The sequence below is a fragment of the Bactrocera latifrons genome, unplaced genomic scaffold, assembly GCF_001853355.1.
Source record: "Bactrocera latifrons isolate USDA-ARS-PBARC rearing strain unplaced genomic scaffold, ASM185335v1 scaffold_96, whole genome shotgun sequence".
NCBI lineage: Eukaryota > Metazoa > Arthropoda > Insecta > Diptera > Tephritidae > Bactrocera > Bactrocera latifrons.
Genome location: NW_017537667.1, coordinates 103528 through 116682, shown reverse-complemented (window position 1 = coordinate 116682; position 13155 = coordinate 103528). Strand labels below are relative to the sequence as shown.

Here is a 13155-nt window from a genome sequence, read left to right as displayed (position 1 = left end):
TCGATACGCTATCTATTGAAATCCATAAGATAGTCGATGAAAAGACTGACCTATTCTAACTTGAAGAAGAAACTTCGATATCGAAATAACTAATATGGAGGAAAGGAAGTCAAGTGAAGAGGCTAGAACTGGATGAAATAACTGGAAAAGTTCCTGCAAGAGTCACAAGTCAGTTGAAAAGTCCAGGGCCTACCATAGCAAATACCCTTATTTGAAAATTTTTTTTCTTRTTTTATTCAACATAATAACGTTTAAGGGCGATTAACTAGTTATATCGAACCTATAAGTTTCCGCTAACATTTTCCTAGTTCGATTAGTCCTTTGCTTCAAAATAGGCCTCAGCTTCCGCGATCATCTCTTAATTCTTTCTTCCCAACGAACGTTCTTTTGTGATCTGAGAATAGGAAATTAGCGGTCAGATCTGTAGAATATGGCACAGTGAATGCGGAAGCAATCGAAGTCCGCTTTTCACTGCGTTCACTGTTTTCGGTGGTCATTTCATCACGCCCGCAGTTCAGCATACTAATCCTTTGGTTTGGTTGATTTTTCTGGAGCAGTGTATGGAAAGTCATCACCGAGCAATATTCAAAAAGCAATATTGTATCAATAGGTGAAATTTTTTTTCAACCCTTTTTTCCACAACAACAAAAGTTGCTTCACTCAAAATGATATAGTTCACAAACTAGTGATCCGATAGCTGTCAAATTTATACATGCACTGTTTGAACAACAAGCAAGTTTAGAGAATGTTAAACTCATGTGTATTTAATTCTAATAGTTATATTTATCGGCCGGAGACTTTTTAATTGACCTCTTCTTATGTATATTCTTCTGTTGCTATGTGCTTTGAATTCCACTTGCCTGTTGTGGGAATAAAATTTATGTTCATTTCTTGAGAACTCATCAAACGTCGCTTGTGTGTCATGTCATCTAGTCAMGTGTCATCTTTTGCATATCAAAATATATTTTCGTTCCACACATCATTATATTTATGTCAATTATTGTGCAACATTTGGCTATTGCCACCCAAGCACAAATATTGGAGTGTCGCTCTTTTCGGAAGTTTTGACAAATGCTAGTACAACTTGGCCTGAAATGGCACACCTGCTGTTCTTTTCACGCGCTTAATCCTAACAACAGCCTTTTTAAATTCTTAGGAATTCGACTGTAGCTGCGTCTTATGGTGCGCGCCAGGTGGGTCTCACGCGAACAGCTTGTTACCGCTGTGGATCAATTAGGTCTAAGCAAGAAGCAAGTCAYGTTGAGGTGGGTATAGATATTGCCATTACGGCGGCATATTGACGATTGATCAAATTATAAGTAAGCATTGTCAAAATAAACAATTTTTGTTTTTGGTAACGCTCGCAATAAGGAACAGGCATACATACTTAAAAGAAGAATGCGTTTATCAATTTCGACAGCAAAATAAGCAACAAGAGAAACTTAGGCACAAAWACACCTATAAAGCAAATAAATAAACAAACAATGTGACACAGCAGTGAAGCAATTTGCAGCCGCTAATAACACTTACAAGTACGCCTCAGTGCAAAGAGACGTCCACCGTTTGGTGTAAGAGAAGTAGCTGAGGAAGTGGCGCTTAGTCCTCACACAAATGTAAATACATTTAATGGCGATTTGTTCCGATTGCGGCGCCCAAAGTTCGATGATTAACACAATTACCCAATAAATGACCGGAAATGATGTAGCTGCTGTGAGCAAAATTACTTTGCATTGAGTGAAACAATATTCTATAAAAAGTGCTAATGAAACTAAATGCGAAGGGCGCAGTTTAGACCTACATACATTGTGTTCTTACAAACTTACGCCGAGGTGAGAGAGAAGCTAATTAAAAAGTTTCTTTCAGTTAACAACTGCCATAAATATGACTTCATTAATAAAARGTAGTTAATTTAACACATACAGTGTTGGMAACTTACCGATTTCGAGATACTTTTGATGCAGCGGATCATAATTTTCCCAAATGGTGCTGCGGAAGCGATTCCGCTCCTTGGAGGCGGGTAGCACGGAGTCTTGGCGATGATGCTCATTGGGATTGCTGGAAGGAAAAAAGAGAGGATTTTATGAATAGTTAATTGAAATAAAATTACAGAATAATATATTGGGTCTATAACTATGCAGGCGGTTTTCCAAAAGAGTGCGTAACTTGTTTATTATATATTTTTGTTTCAGTATTCAGAACAGTCAGTGGAAATGCTGCTTATGCGGTTTTCTCAGTATATGTTACTGTAAACAAAAATAAATTTTTTCACTCAAATACATATGTACTTTGTGTTTATTTATTTCAGGAGGTTCTAATAAATGTTCCATGGGTTTCATTAACCTTTCATATAGAGTGAAGTCGTCGTATGTTCGAAAATTCTGTTATTTGTTATATGAGSGCTGGGTCAAGTTTTAGTGTGATTGCATCTATTTTAAGCACAAATATATACTGTTTTGAGTGAAATACTTTCTGTAATTTTCGTTGACATTACTCAAATATTGGCCGACAAATGCACTATRAAGTTACCAGGAAGTTCGAAAATCTTTRTATTAGTTATGTGGGAGCTAAGGGAGGTATTGACCCGTTTCAACTCACTTTTGATATACAGAGATACTATTATCAGGAAAGGATTCTGTCCGTATTTCAATTATATTATATATCTCRCACATTGACCGATATTTTCGGTCAAAAGGCAACCATAGTATGGAGCTTCACATATTCGATACCGAGGGGCTTGAGCAGTTTTGGTGAGATTTGGAGAATTTTTGGTTGTAAGAAAGAACACTCTAAAGAAATTATTGGCGCAAAATTGTATACCGTTATATTAATTACTTTTTGGTTTTTGTACTGTAAAGTGAAAGAATCAAATGGAATTTAAAATTGTGTTATACTGGAAGTGGTCGTGGTCTTATTTCGCCAATTTTTACACTGTAACATGGGAATACGAGAAGAATGCTATGTACTAAATTTAGTCGAATTCGGACGGTCGCGACCGTCGGTCGGTCGGGTCCCGAGATATGGCATTTCACCAAAAAGTGCGCGAAGCTACGCCCATCGTCCAATTTTACCGCCGATTCCCATAAAGCCCTCCCATAAAATCTCGAAAGAAAAATCTAATGTCTCTGGAGTATTGAGTTATTGATTTCTTCGGTTTTAGTAATTTTTAACAGAATCGTTATATGGGGAGCGAAAGGAGTTATCTCGCCATCTCATCCATTTTCACACTGGAGTTCTTAGAGTATTTGTGCTCAGCGAATTTGGTTGTTATAGCTTCAGGGGTTCAGAAGATATGTACTTTTTTGAGRACTCGACCACGCCTACTCTTTCAAAATTTTTCCCCACAGGTGACCGACGTGCAGGTGCAACGCGCGCTACAAGTTTCATCAAGATACCTCAATTTTTACTCAAGTTACAGCTTGTCCAGGCGGATGGACAGTACGGTGATATGTATATCTACGCCAGTAAAGAAGAAKATATGTATAACGATATATCTTTCTCGCTTAGTTTTAGTTGATACGTACAACCGTTAGGTGAACAAAACTATTGTAGTACTTTGTAACAACATGTTRCAAAAGTAKAAAAATCGTATGTGAAACCTGGCCCTACAGCCAAATCGACGTCACATCCGAATATCCATGATGTCAAGATAACGCTCTTTATTTGATGCGATMAGAACTCGGACTTTTCTCAGTTCGTAGTCCAGACCTTGCTTCTCTCTACTGACAACTATTTGTTGCAGTTGAGACGGAACACTGGAATATGGTTCACATCAGAACTGGGTAACACAAATTGGCTTGATTCATTTTTGGCCGCCAAACCAGCTGAGAGCTTGTACCATAAAATCCACAAATTGTCAGAATTGGAAAAATATTCTATTAGCGCTTCATTTGGAAAATACTTTGAACAATACTATTGTGCATGTATTTTCCCATAATGCCGAGGTGACACATGGGAYCCCATACGATATAAATAGCTAACATAAATTGTAAATTTTTACTCCACACCACATCTAGGGATAAAAACAAAATAGAGGCTTGCTTATGATTTTTAACCTTCCATCATTTGCAGATATTTTGAAAGCTACTGTATTAATTGTAATGCCTTTGTTAACTTAATTGAGATACATCACTGCCGTACTTATATATATTTATATCTAAACTTTATCGCTCTGCATCTTCTTCAAATGAATGCTGGCTTTTCAACACAGCTTTTCTGTTTAAACGGCAGAAAAGTGTTGGAAATCCAAAGTGACGAACATTAACAGTGCACTTCAACACTCTCTACATAAAGCGTTTATACACAGCCATACACATACATAGGCACATATGTAGCTAAGTGTAAACACATAAATTTGAAAAGGGCGATGAACAATATCGCCCTTGTCGGTTATGTGGGCATGCGACGCAAACATGAAAACTCTATTGCGGCGTTAGTGTGGGCGCATGCAGAGAGTAGCTGCCTTGCAGGACTTTTAACGCGTCAAACGAGTGTGCTAGGCACGAAAAATGAACGGTTCCTTTGCCGGTAGGAAAATTCGAAAAGTCGAAAGTTTACTGTAGAAGTTTTTCTAACAACAATTGGCCCTCAGCAGGCAATGTAAAATCCGCGCATGTGATGGTAATATGAGAAGCTGCACACGAAAACCAACAGCTGTTCGCGGTTATGGGAGATTTGTGAAATTCGCTTTTTGTCGGTTAATATCAAAAAGATGTGACATCATTTGTAAAAATATGCCATTTGTTTAAAAAATTTCATTCGTAAGTGAAAAGAAAAAAAAAAAAAAAACAATAAGCCACCAATTAGCCCACGACTAGTGCGTTGGAGGTGAGTTTGTAAAGCGTTCCTATTCCCTACAGGGTTGCAGCAATTGTGCTAAAAGTATTGTAAATGTGTGTTGAAGCTCTTTGTACTCGCTAGACAAGTGCTGGAATGGCATTCTGGGCGAACGAAGCGAAGTAAATGAGAATCCAACAGTCATAATGTACTAAGGACACTCGATGTTAAATACTCTACACTTTATCGTGATGCGCAAAAACATAAAGCCTGAAATTAAAAATGAAAATTCCATAAATAAAAACTAAGCGAATAATAATATGTTTTATGAGGCACTTTTCTGTATATGTGTGTGAAAGCGGGCTACCAACATTCAACTCGCAGTGAGACCTTTCTTTGACAACACATTTTTTTTACATTTAATTTGGATTAATTTTACAAAATGTTTCTTTTATTTATTTACGACACGTGTCGATGCTGGCGAATTCGGCAAAAAATAGTTTTGGATGAGAAACGGAAAAACGAGAGTTTTTTCAGTCGCAATGGCACCATCATACATATTTACAAAGCAGAACAAAATTGAATTTTGCTGCATATATCCATCAGCGGCCGTTATTTTTTCGTTCAATGCCACAGTTAAGACCAAAAATTACGTGTGAATTGGATACATTTTCAATTATAACGGACGTTTTTTTTTAGACGTGTGATTTTCAATAAGGCAATACTTGTTTCAAAAGTTTTTTGAGGGCTGTTGCTTGATTTATATCGCATTTATTTTGTTTGGTTTACCATTTCATAATGAACAGACTGACTCCGGCATAACGCCAGCAATTTGTGCAAATTTATTACCAAAATAATGCTTCGGTTTACTTCCAATATTTGGTCAACATAATTGACCAGCAGATCGGTATCACGGGCAATAATGAATCGGTTTCAAAACACTTTTACTCTAATGGATAATGTGTATTCTCAGAGAAGCCGTACAGAACTTATCGGTAAGAGATCGCTACTGTAGCTCAAAGTACCGAAGAAGACCTGAATGCGTGCATCCACCATCGCTAGCAACAATTGGAGCTGTGTCCATCCACTTTATGGAACTTAAGGAAGGATCTTGACTCGCGCGTTTACAAAATACGGTTCATGCAACAATTGAATCAAGCGCTTTACACGTTTGGTGAGAGGGTTCAAAACAAAATGACTACCGATCCCGCTTTCAACAATTGCCTTTTGAATTAAAATACAGTCGAAGCAAAAACTTTGTTTGAGGACGATTTTCCAAACACAGCCATAGATAAAGCAACCAACAAGGATTGGTAAGTTTAGATGTACGAAATAAGCATTGAAGATGCCTCGAACTAATTTCGGATTCTCGTAAGTTCTCAAGTTGTTCGAGATAGCTGAGATTCTGAAGATATCAATGGAATATGTTGGATATATTTTGAGAAAATATTTAGGGACGAGAAAGCTCTGTGTAAAGTGGGTGCCACGCGAACTCTTTTTGGACCAAAAACAACGACGAGCTGTTGATTCGRYGCAGTGTTTGGAKATGTTCAAACCTAATAAACCCMAAGTTTTGCATCGGTATGTGACAATGGATGAAATATGGTTCCATAATTGCATTCCGAAGTCCAATCGGCAGTCATCTGAGTAGACTGCATCCGATGAACCCGCTGGGATAGCAAAGTTATGGCGTCGGTATGTTAATAGAAAAGTTATTCCATTACTGACTACTTTGAACAGGAAACAGGATTAACAACAGCGTCTATTAAATAACATTTTGGACCACTTAAAGAACGAAATTGACGAAAACGGCCACATTTGAAGAAAAGGAGCCAAGACAATGCACCCTGCCACAAGTCAGTGAAAATGATGGCAAAATTCGTGTATAGGGCTTCGAAAWGAATCCGCATCTACCATATACTAMAGATCTGGCCTTCACTGCCTACTTTCTGTTCTCAGATCTCAAAAGAACGCTTGCTGGGAAGAARTTTTCGTCGAATGAAGAGRTCATCGAAASAGAAGCAAAGAACAAATCATGCCACAAAAATTGTATCGAAAAGTTGAAGGGTCGCAGTAATTAGTGTATCATCCTTGCAGGAAGCTATGTTGAACAAAAAATAAACCGAAATTTTGCGAAAAATATGTGTTTTACTATGCTAGGACAAGGAATATTCAATTGATCTGTTAACAAGGAAATATGGTTCAGTGACGAAGTCCATTTTTGGTTGAATGGCATTTGGAGCGATGACAAGTTCTTAATAAGACATCCGTTACATCTTTGAAAAGTCGCTGTATTGAATTTTCTTGGTGCGGTCTATGGATAGAGGGAATCATTGGTCCATATTTCTTCAAAGATATTCTAAAAAGTCAATTAGGAATGCTATAGAGTATTTATAGCTGTTTAGTGTCTAAATTGGACCATGTCGATGTGGACGACCTTTGGTTTCAACAAGACAGCGCTACATGTGGGGAAAAACACTTTTTTATGGACACTTTTGGTGAGCGCATTACCTTGCGTCGTGAGCCTTTGGAATGACCTCTAAGGTTTATCGATTTGCAGTTAATTGGTAAGATACCTCCAATGGATATATGTTAAAGTAATGGTTGCAGGTACCTGTTGAAGTTAGGATAGGATTTGTATTAACTTTGTAATAAGTGACTACAGCTAAGATGATATGTTTGCCAACCCAACCGCACGCAGGTTATTTCTCAATAGTTACCTTTACTGCAAGCTTCAGAAAAAGTCAATTCCTTGCATAGAAAACTGCCTTGACATTCTTTAGTCACTTATAGTGCTTCCTTTCCAAACATCAGTAGAGCCCTGTGGTGTTATATAGAGTATAAAAGGAGCCAAATCAAGCGAATAAGAGGGACAATCAGCTCATTTCTTTTCATTTGGGTGACAAATATATCTAATTCGATTTTTGAAAGTTTGTTTTTCTTGCAGAAAATTCGCGATTTTTGATAAAAATATAGTGTCGGTGGCTTTTATAAATACTCCATAAAACAAATCGTATTTAGTTACACTGAAAGCGAGGCTGTGTTATCTCCTTTACACATATTGTCTCGGCCTKTTATTAAATCAGGTATAAGAAGGAGAGGCATGATGCCCTGGAAGATAATTATTGTATTATWTACTTACCCAGTTCTGGCGAAATTTGTCCAAAATATTATCACCGCCTCGGACAGCGCTATCTCCGACTTCGTATAGTTCTGTGGGAAATGGCTAAAGCCATCCACGAGCGGCGCACCAAATATATAGGGCAAATCCTCGCCATGCACCGTGCCCATGCGTTGCGGATAATCACCGTCCTTCGTCTGGTAGTCGAAAACGTAGAAGTAACAACGTCCCGATTGTGCACCGGCAGCGGTCGACGCTGAAGACGTGCCGCCACCTGTGCTGCTGCTGGTCGATATGGGCGGCGGCGAATTGGCGGCCAATTGGTCACCGGTGCGTATGATGGGCGCTACGAATTGCGCATCCGACAACGCTGCCACAGCGGTGTCGCGTGTATTAATCGGATGCTGCGACGTACGATCCCAGTCGGTATACTCGTTAACGATCTGCGAAGTAGACCAAATACAGAAATATAGGCGAGGGTGTATTAAACGTAAAGGTACTGGGTTAAAAATATTTTTTTCTTTTCATATGAYTTGCGAAATTTCGCCACTTTGTTGTTACACGGTATTTAAATATGACAACCAGTGGAATTAATTTGTAACAGAACATAAAAGAAATATTTCAATTTAAAGTTTCCAAAAAGAAAATGCTTTGCTACGCGCATTTACGCACTAATTAGCGCACAAATATGCACYTTTTTTTCAGATGCGCAAATGTTGGTGGATATGTGAAGAGGGGCGCAGGTATACACAGCATCGAGTATATAGTCACATATATGCTCATATGTAAGCAGCTGCACTTGCAGGCTACAATGGCTGGCGAAAACCAACATGCCGCATGCCATGCTTTGATGTGTGAGTACGTGCGTGAGCATCGTTATGTGCGTGCTCTTCTTATGCCAAKCTTAACATGCACAAATACAGTTGCAAATGTGTCCGTCTGTCTGTCACAAAGCCTGCGCCGTATTTAGGTTAAGTGTTACTCTCGACTGAATGACTGTCAGTAGTTGCTGCGTTCAAACGCATAAAGCATATATATATATACACGAGGTATATAATATATATGTGTATATGTCTGTTTCGGTATATAGCATATGCGTGTGTGCGTCAGTAYATTGCAGTCAGTATACTGCAAGGACATCGCTTCTATATTTTCGCTGAGGCTTGCGCGACCAATATTTATAGAAGCACACGCACACACAAGCATACATACTACATASACATATAGATGCGTTGGACGCGTAAGCGTGAGCACGCACGTGGGTTGCAGTTTTAATACGAAAAGTGCGTTTTAATATAATGTTTCAACTGTCGCACTAATTCAACGGCATACGCTAATGTGTTGTTGTTGTTTTTGCTGCATAAAAATATCTGTCTCTCATGTTTATGGGCGTTGTTCGTGGGAGCGTGGACATGGATAATCATAAATAGAAGTGTAGCCTTCAAGCAAGCAATTTACTGCAATTGGTCGCACACATACACACTCCCGTGCAAACATTTATGCCGCACTATATATAGTATTTGGCGTGTGTGTGTGTTACCTGCATATTGCCCAGGCATTATGCCGAACTCATGTTGTTGTTGCAGCATAAACTGAGCGCGTTTTAATTTATTGTCACGCACGTAACGCAACGCAACGCACGCGCATGCATAATAGACTCTTGCATTTATTATCAACGACTTCTTGTTTGTGCTTAGAAGAAGCTGCGCCTATTCTAGATACACCACCATCGACAGCTCGGTTAGGTTCGGTTAGACTACGTAAGATGAGTAATTTCTCAGCATCCCTCGCCATCTCACTTAGACTATGTACGGTTCTTTTTGAAGTAAATCCTGTAGTTGTATCCCAGCTTTTAACAAAAATGCCTTGAACCTAAGACAASTCTGCGACTTTACGGCTGCACAGCTGCTTGTGGTTAACCAACGCTTGCTGATTTGCGATGAGGCCTAACAGTCCAGTCAGTCAGTGCAGTAGTGTACCACAAGAAGACAAATAAGCTCCTAACCGTACGCATTACGCCGTTATTAAGACTGAATTACCTTTTCTTGGTGGCACAATAGACTTAAAGTGTTTGCAATACCGCTATGGTTAAGCACCCAAAAACAAGTTTAATCATAAAAGTTCTCGATGCTTGAGATAATGAGTCGTGACAAACTTTCATTCATCTTGAGCGCACRGTCAGCGAATTGAAGGCCAAAGCCGCTGATTTACTATCAAAGTGGATAGTAACCATTYTACCCACTTTTATTTATCTGTGAAAAAACGCATCGTCTTTCTCCGCCATCGAGTTCTTCTCACCAATGCCGTCCTCAAAGGTATGCGGCTAGAGAAGCGACAGCTAGGGCCAGGCAAGGGAACCTGGTAAACTTAGAATCATATATGGTTACTCTTAGAAGTAACTGCATATACTTTTTTATTTAATTTAATTCCGTTGCCTGTGACAGCTTAAATTCGACAATGAGGATGAGGGGAGGATTGAGTCATGTGTAAAAGTTTCCGCAAGTGAGGAAAGTTCTTCGAGCGCCATTCACTTAAGTGCAGACAGGAGTGATTGTTTTATATATAACTTAAGCAGCTCGCGACTTCCGCTGTTAGACCAATCATACACTGAGAAGCCAAAGAACATTGGTTTGAAGGCGAGCTAAAGGGTTGTGCTCTGGGTTTGGGACCCGCTAYGTAAAAAAACGCACTCCATGAAAAGGAAGCAACAGCYTCGGAGACCACGCTTTTGATGACGACTACGGCTAATGCATTAAATATCAGCTGTTTGATGTCCTGGTAAAAGTAAAGGCTGTGACAAGGACTGAAACGAGTTAGTACTTGTGGAATTAACTACAGTGACTCTATAAAGGAGCACAAGTTCGATATGGATTCGGAAGTGAGACTCCGGCGCCGAGTACTGTAATTCACTCCGGTGGATGAACGATAAGGACGATGTGACCAAAAATCCCTTTCATGAGCACTCGGAGCGCAACTCTTAGAACTGCCTCGCCACGTTGGGCAAAGAAGGCATCTTTGACACACCGGTCGGGAAAKTCAGYCTCCATGATGAAACATCTCCAAATGGGTCGAGTCTGACCGACTTCGTCGTGGGCCGAAATATGGTTATTTGTAGTATTGATTCCAGCATAGGAAAAYTCATCAAGCTATCTGGCTGTCTGCGGAACGAAAAGCCACCAAAGTTCGGCGTCATATAGATTCGGACTGACTATCTTGTCTGTGCTCAGCCCKACACTGCAGTTAAACAAAGTATCTTCTTTGAATCTCTACAAAGTTAGTTTGAAAAGTCTTCCATGTTGGCTTCTGAAACTGCCTTTTGGAAATTCAAAAGGTTTACGTACAAAAMCAAAAGCAACGTAAATTTAGTCGATAAAGAAAACATTTTTATTATGGAAACAATAAAGAAATTTGTATCCTTAAAAGATATTCGGATGCTTTAAATGTTTTTGTTATTCATTTCCCTCGCATAACAATTTATCAATACTTTTCCGTTTTCTTTGTTTATCTGCTAGAAAACTGTCAATCACGTCCAATCACCGGCACTATTAATCACCTATTTTGTGTACATTTTCCATTAAAACCTGTTCGAAACGTTGTTGTACAGCTGTACTACCGACAACAAACAAARTCTATGTTGTACAAAATGCTCAATATTTGAGCATACATTACTCATTCAAGCGTTTTCGCTGTAGACAACATGGCAAGCCATACGCAGGGGCACTCGTGCCTCGCTCCACGACCGGAACAGGTTTGCGAAATCATTGAAGCAGCGAAACAACAATTAATTTATGCCACCTTCTATTAGCCCTGGCCACCTGACAAACGCTTCACGCTCCAAATACGTTTATCGTGTGCACACTTGCAACAATAGCAACATGGACAATGRATAAACAACAAAATGTGCGGACGTTGTCAAAACATTGTGCTCAATCATGGAGCGCGCCGACCGAGGGGTTGTGTCTGCGGACGTACAGCAGAAACCAAATAAGCTGTGAAAATTCAGCAAATTAGCAGTTTTTCAGAAACACAAATAGACACAATCACGCACACATGCCCATGCACTTACACGTACTCTCGGCGGTGACTGCTTATAACGTGCTGTCTGACCATTAATTTATGAAAAACAACAAGCAAAACAGAAAAACCATATTCAAAATTTATTATCGGCTTAGGGCATTGGGGAGGGTGATTTCGCATTATGTGTCCCGGCGAAACTGATAGCGTGCTCATTTAGCTGGCATTTGATGGTTAATACGTGGATGTGCACAACTAGCCGCTGCTGATCGGCAAATGCACGCGATTATGTATGCCGTTATGGATGGGATAGCTACCCAGCAGGAAAGCRTGCGTAATTAAGACTCTTTTACTTTGACTACTTTAGAGGCGAGGCTGCTTTATTTACACGTCGATTTATCTGTCCGCGAAGCAAACAAATGCCTCTTACAGCTTACTCTGAACAAAAGTATTTCACAATCCAGCACCTGCTAGGGTCACTGGAGATCCAAATGTACAACGTGAGAACGCAAGAAGGCAGCCGACATGAGTACAATCATATAATTCCGCGAAGGTTGCCCTCACCTGCGCATCAGCTTTGCAGTTTCCGGTGTTTCTGCTGTGATTGGGCACCCATATGAGTGAAATATGGATGAAGCTTGGTGCTAATGCTAACAAGGACATGTACTTCTTAATTATTTTTGAGCGCACAGTYAGCGAGCTTAAAGCCAGTATAGCCGCTTGGCTACTAAAGCCACGGTTCTAATTTCGGTGGCAGGCAAYCTCTATAAGGTGGCTGATACCTTCCGCACTTTCTCCTCTAYGTTTGGCTTATTTAGAAGCTTCCATAGAAGCTTTTTMATAAGGCGTATAACGCCCAAAATAGCTCACCCTTGACTGAAGAAGAGAGCCTCCTTCCTTTAACACAGCTCAATAGGCTGAGGGCCGGTTAATAAAAGAGACTACCTACCCCTGGCTATATCTGAAGAAGTAAAAGAATTTGGTTGGCGCAAAAGCGTTCGACCCGCCTGCGGAACTTGCAGCATCTACATAGATGGATCAAAAATGGCTCATAGGGAATACGGCGATATCTATTGCGCTGAGCTAGACCTCAGGCGACCYTTCGAAAAAGTTYAAATGRAAATTWAGGCCATAATATCACAGCGCATTACTTTAAGAAATGTCCTTGGAAGCAGGGGCAGTAGGTGCTGAAACTGCCAAAAAGTGTCTTCGTATATACATATATAAGATTCTAGGTCACAACAGCA

The 13155-nt window shown here is 39.8% G+C and overlaps 1 protein-coding gene across 1 annotated transcript in view; it reads right to left on the bottom strand.

Annotated features, from left to right (window-relative positions):
• LOC108977814 (neuroligin 4-like) overlaps positions 1–13155 on the bottom strand; it is a 117751-nt gene that overhangs the window by 77114 nt on the left and 27482 nt on the right. The window contains exons 6-7 of the mRNA XM_018947734.1: positions 7916–8337; positions 1937–2055 (exon numbers count right to left, since the gene is read on the bottom strand). Of these exons, the coding sequence (XP_018803279.1) occupies positions 1937–2055; positions 7916–8337 (541 nt within the window). The remainder of the gene's footprint in view (positions 1–1936; positions 2056–7915; positions 8338–13155) is intronic.